Genomic DNA, 6145 nt, shown 5'->3' with positions numbered 1-6145 from the left:
TAATCCTCTCTTTTCGACTCAAGGTGTCTGCTACGACATTCGCCTTTCCTGGATGATATTTGATTTCACAATCATAATCTTTTAGCAACTCAACCCATCGTCGCTGTCTCATATTAAGCTCCTTCTGATCAAATATATGTTGTAGGCTCTTGTGATCTGTAAAGATCGTGCATCGGGTGCCATACAGATAATGTCGCCAAATCTTTAATGCAAACACCACTGCGCCTAATTCCAAATCATGTGTGGTGTAGTTCTTCTCATGAACCTTTAACTGTCGCGAAGCATAAGTGATAACCTTCTGTCGCTGCATCAGCACACAACCTAATCCCTGACGCGAGGTGGCACAGTACACCACGAAGTCATCGATGCCTTCGGGTAGGGATAAAATAGGTGCATCACAAAGCTTGTTCTTAAGCAGCTGAAAAGCTTCTTCTTGTTTATCTCCCCATTCGTACTTCTTATCCTTTTGAGTAACGGAGGTCAATGGTTGAACGATTTTTGAAAAATCCTCAATGAATCTGCGATAATACCCAGCTAAACCTAGAAATTGACGGATCTCGGTTGGCGTCTTCGGAGTTTCCCAACTCTTGATCGCTTCGATCTTGGTGGGATCCATATGAATTCCATCTTCGTTTACCACGTGACCAAGGAACTGAACCTCGCGCAACCAGAACTCGCACTTTAAGAACTTTGCGTATAATTTCTCTTTCTTGAGCAGCTCTAAGATGGCTCTAAGGTGTTGCTCATGCTCTTGCTTCGTCCTTGAATAAATCCAAATATCGTCGATAAATACAATTACGAATTTATCGAGATATGGCTTGCAAACTCTATTCATCAAATCCATAAATACTGCTGGCGCGTTTGTCAACCCAAATGGCATTACTAGAAACTCGTAATGTCCATAACGAGTTCTAAAGGCAGTCTTTGGAATACTCCCCTCCTGAATTTGCAGCTGGTGATAACCTGATCGAAGATCGATCTTGGAGTAGTAACTTGAACCTTGAAGTTGATCGAAGAGATCATCAATTCTCGGCAAAGGATACCGATTCTTGATGGTTAACTTGTTTAGCTCTCGGTAGTCGATACACATGCGAAAACTACCGTCCTTCTTCTTGACAAATAGTACTGGAGCTCTCCAAGGCAAGAAGCTTAGTCTAATAAATCCCTTGTCCAAAAGCTCTTAAAGTTGCGTCGACAATTCTTGCATCTCAGAAGGCGCAAGTCGATAAGGTGCCTTGGCTACAGGCGCGACGCCTGGAACCAAGTCAATATGAAATTTGACTTATCGTTGGGGCGGCAATCCTGGAAAGTCTTCAGGGAAGTCTTCAGGATATTCCCTTACAACTGGGATATCTTCTAGCTTCGGCTCATCGGCTTCCTTGTCCACACCATGTGCCAAGAAGGCAGCACATCCTTTCTGCAAACACTTCGGGCCTTCAAACAGCTGATAATTCTTAGGGGCGTATCATGCTTCTCTCCATGCACTACAATCGTCTCTCCATTCGCCATCGGGATGCAAATGATCTTCTCGTGACATACGATCTCAGCTCGGTTACTTGATAACCAATCCATTCCAACTACCACATCAAAGCTTCCCAACTCGACTGGCAGAAGATCAAGCATAAACTCATGCTTTCCAAGCTCTATTACACATCCTCTAATTACTTCGTTTGCCTCTACTAGCTTCCCATTAGCTAGTTCTATTGAATATGGAATATCTAGCTTACTAGCTACTAACCCAAGCATTTTCTTAAATTCTAAAGATACAAAGCTATAATCGGCACAAGTATCAAACAGTACAGATGTAAAGTGTTGGTTGATAGGGAATGTACCCGTAACTACATTCGGATCTTGGTGAGCTTCCCTAGCTCCAATGTTAAAGACTCTCCCCTGAGCTTGGTTGTTCTTTGGGCAATCTCTCCTGAAATGCCCGACATCACCACAGCTAAAACAGCCTTGTCTATTCCCAGTACTGCCCTGACTGTTGTTTGCCCCATGATTTCCACTACCAGCTTGGTTTCCAAAACCACCACGATTTCCATTTCCTCCCTGGTTGTTTCTATTACCATCGCCGTTTCCACCACGGTTTCCATTGCCATTTCCTCTCTGGCCACCATTCCCACGACCAGTACCAACCCAACACGTCTCCTTCGAATGACCATTCTTTCCACAAGTTTCGCACTTCCTAACTCTACACTGGCCGGCATGATGATACTGACATGCATCACATTTGGGCAAGGTGCCCAAGTATCCTTTTCCTTTGATTTCAACCCCAGCAACAGCACCAGTAGCAGCAACTTGTGCTTCAACTGGTGGGTTAGCATCCTTACGCTCATTGGCATTGCTCGCACGAGTACCCTTCTTGAAGTTGGAGAACTTCCGCTTGTTCTCTCCAGACGACTCGACATGAGTCTCCTTTTTCTTTCCATCAGAGATTGAAAACTTGTTTAGCCTAATCGCTTCTTCCGTCAATGCCACGCTCAAATCAATAGCCTCAGTGATCGTTGAAGGCTTTGACGTCGTCACCATTCTCATGATTTGGGGTGCCAATCCCCAAATAAAACGCTCGATTCGCTTGAACTCCGGATCAACCATGTAGGGAACAACGCGAGATAAGTCATGGAATCTTTGCACGTATTCAGCAATCTTAGGACCATCCATCTTAAGATTCCAAAACTCGGTTTCCAATTTCTGGATCTCAGCCCTTGAACAGTACTTCTTGCGCATGAGTTCTTTCATCTCATCCCAAGTCATAGCATACGCAGCTTCCTCTCCCAAAGTCTGAACTTGGAGGTTCCACCATGATAGATCTCCGTCTAGGTAAAGTCCAGAAATGTAGGTGACCTTGTGCTCCGGCGCACACTTGCTCATTCTCAGCACAGAATCGGTTTTCTCAACCCATCTAACGAAAGCTACAGCACCTCCAGTGCCGTCGAAATTCAGAGGCTTGCAGTCAAGGAACTGCTTATAGGTACAACCTGTACGAGCAACATCATTCACAGAGAGCATTAGCAAACGCACTTGGAATATCCAAACGTAATGTAATGTGTCTTTAGTAACTTAAACATTACCATGAGGTGGGTTATTTCCTGAGGTACCTCCGCTGTGTTCAGAGCGCAAGGCCCCGTGTTGTGCGATTGCTTGTGAAATCCGTTCTTGCAGTTCTGCCTCTGTTGTGGGCAACTGATTGTTTCTTCGAGGAGGCATCTTTTAAAAGAAGATTGTATAGGTCAGGTCTTATGTATTTAAGTATGTTGTACGTGTATGTAATAGCATTTATCAACGCAAGTAAGCATATAACATCACATTCATATTACCAATGTATAATTTAACAACGCATATAATGAGAACATTGCGATTGAGCTTTCATAAATCATCGACCACAAATACAGTTACATGTTTTACAAATGTATCGTATCTCATCAAAAGGGACTACAGGGTCACACCACCCTTGTCCAAAATGTCTATTAGTCTACAACAGTCATACACTCAAAAGTGGTCTCCAAAGGCTTTGCAAGCTAGGCTTAATAGCGATACTCTCATCAAAAGCAAGCTACCTACATAAAACCAAAAACCGGCTATGCTGATGGCGGTGGAGGAGGAGGAGGTGGTGGAGGAACAAAAAAGAAAGTTGTGCACATGCGCGAGCTCCTCCTCAAGATCATAAACGCGACGCAACAGATAACTGATCTGCTGCTCCATAGTGAGAAATTGAACATCAATCTGGACAAGGCAAAAGAGGAGCAGGTGGAGTCGCAAAAGGTGACGGACATGAATAAGGTGGAGAACGTGGAATCCTCTCAAGCTCCATAACTCTACGACACAGGATCTCCTGCTGAAGCTGCAATGACAAAAGTAGCTCATCCCTTGCATAACCAATAAAGTGTGAGGGATGGTAAGGATCAGAAACTGGCATAGTGTTCACAGGAAACCATATGAGTGGCTCCCCTGGCAATGAAGGGTAAAATGAGCAGTAGGTGTATACTGAGGTATGTGAGGAAAAGATGCTGACACGTGTGGAATGTGGCTAGGCTGCTGGCTAGACGGTCCTTCCCCTGGACGGGGTGCGGGAATGTCCTGCAAGAATGTGACAGGTAGGTCGGTGCGGTGAACATCGGACACAATCGGGTGAAAAAGGGCAACATCAACAGGTGCAGGTGCATGTGGGGGAGTAACGGGCTCAACAAAAGGGGGTACATCATCAACATCTATCCACCCATTGCTGGTGAAAGCGTATCGGGGGTCTACTTGACCGGCAAAAGCAGCAGGGTCAGCGGGTGCAGGAATTAGGTCTGGTACAAGTGGTGCAACAATAGGTATGCCAAATGGTACACGATCATGATCAGGTAAAGGCTCGGGTGCTGGCATCGGCTCAGGATCTGCAGGTATCAGCTTAGGGTCAGTGGGTGCATCAACAGGCTGATCGTCAGGGGCAATGTCTAGCTCAAGGTCAAGATCAAAGTCATGTGGAGGAGTAGGTGCGACAGACAGGGCCGTGTCAGTATCAGAATCAGTGGGGTAATGCTGCAATCCCAATGCATGCAAAGTGGAGGATGATATAGACTCGAAAGAATTTGGAACAGAATGATCAGAGGAAACCTCAATAACAGGAACCTCAATGAGTGGCACAACAATGGCATCCTCAGCTACAACTCCATCACCCAGGGCATCATCAAGGGGACCATCAATAAAAAGATCGACATCATCATCAGACACGTCATCAAAAGGCAAATCTTCGAAAGGAAAGGCCGCAAGAGGCAAAGGGGCGAGGATCGGAGCCACGACATGCTCACCATCGGGATGTCCGAGGATGAGATGGTCCTGGTCAGGAATAGGAATAAGAAAGGGATCCTCGTCGGGTAAACCATCAGCATGCGGTACATCGTCGCCAAAGTCGGGTAGTGCAAAAGGCTGGAAATCGTCATCGTCGTCTGACATCATCTCCGGGTCACTCTCAATGTCGGAGGTTAAAATCTCTGGCTCTGGGATGATCTCGTCGTCAGAGACCATGGCCATGGGGTCGACAATATCGGATAGTCCACTCTCAGATGAAGACATAGTGTCTGTAACAATACAATCACAACATATGCACATGTATCAACAATCATTATTAAGCATGTAAGTAATAACAATGTAATCACGTATCCGTCCAAGTCTCCCCAGACTACCCACTTAGTCTCCCAAACTAAACCTCCTAGTCTCTCAGATTAAACCTCCCAGTTTCTGAAACTGAACCATAAACATAACTTTGAAATGTGTTTCGCGTCTTTTGTTTGTAAAAATGTTTGTTTCCTGGATCTGGGCGTTTCGTGTATGCAATGAAAACATGTTTGTAAAAACATTTTCGTGAGAGCCCTAATGATTGTAGTCTAGACTCGAGAAAGAATCCTAGTTCGCTACAACCGAAGCTCTGATACCAAGCTGTCACACCCTGACTTTTGCGGAAGCGTGATTATGGTGTGACCTTCTTAATACCATTGCATTCAATCATAACAACAACTATATGATAAAACCATAAATTTGTTATCCAATAAATAAGTTTAAACATAATGACATTGTCTTAAAACGTAGACTTCAAATTCATGTTTTACAAACCATTCAAATTGTTTATGAGTTCACTAAGGACTCATCAAATGATATTAAATAGAACCAAGGTTTGGAAGACGTGTCTTGTCCAGGAATAAGACACACTGACCAAACCCAAGGACCATGGATGACACCTTTATTCCTAAAGCAGCATAAAACTTCCAATGCCCGCCAGATCCACTTACTAGTTCCCTGAAATACATGTATTTTGAAAACATCAACAAAAGTTGAGCGAGTTCATGTGTTTGTTTGTGTGTATGAGTAAACCTTTGAAAGTATGTCTGTATGTATGTAAGTCCTGGTATGAAAGCAACAAGGAAAACAGATCACCAATGGTTTGCAAGGCCATTGATATGTGTGAAGTGATGCAGGAAAACTCAAACCTAGCAGATTTGTCTCCGGGAATAAGACATAGTCACCACATGGGCCACCCTGGTCCGCATGGGTGTGGGCTCGCTACACCCAAATAGATCTATCACTCATGTCCCTCGGTCCTACAACGAGGATTAATGGCCTTAAGTGTTGTACCCACCACTCACATGATCAAGTAGTACCCTTC

The 6145-nt window shown here is 44.5% G+C and overlaps 1 protein-coding gene across 1 annotated transcript; it reads right to left on the bottom strand.

The window, feature by feature from the left end:
* Positions 1–3921: 3921 nt before the first annotated feature.
* On the bottom strand, positions 3922–5058 carry LOC110944022. Its single transcript, XM_022185748.1, has one exon. The coding sequence runs from the start codon at positions 5056–5058 to the stop codon at positions 3922–3924; it is 1137 nt and encodes a 378-aa protein (XP_022041440.1).
* Positions 5059–6145: the final 1087 nt, after the last annotated feature.

This window comes from Helianthus annuus, chromosome 7 (assembly GCF_002127325.2).
Source record: "Helianthus annuus cultivar XRQ/B chromosome 7, HanXRQr2.0-SUNRISE, whole genome shotgun sequence".
Lineage (NCBI taxonomy): Eukaryota > Viridiplantae > Streptophyta > Magnoliopsida > Asterales > Asteraceae > Helianthus > Helianthus annuus.
This window is presented reverse-complemented; position numbering and strand designations above follow the sequence as displayed.

Excerpts from the sequence above, each read along its gene's own strand:
- LOC110944022 (XM_022185748.1), bottom strand. The coding sequence starts at position 5,058 with ATGTCTTCATCTGAGAGTGGACTATCCGATATTGTCGACCCCATGGCC.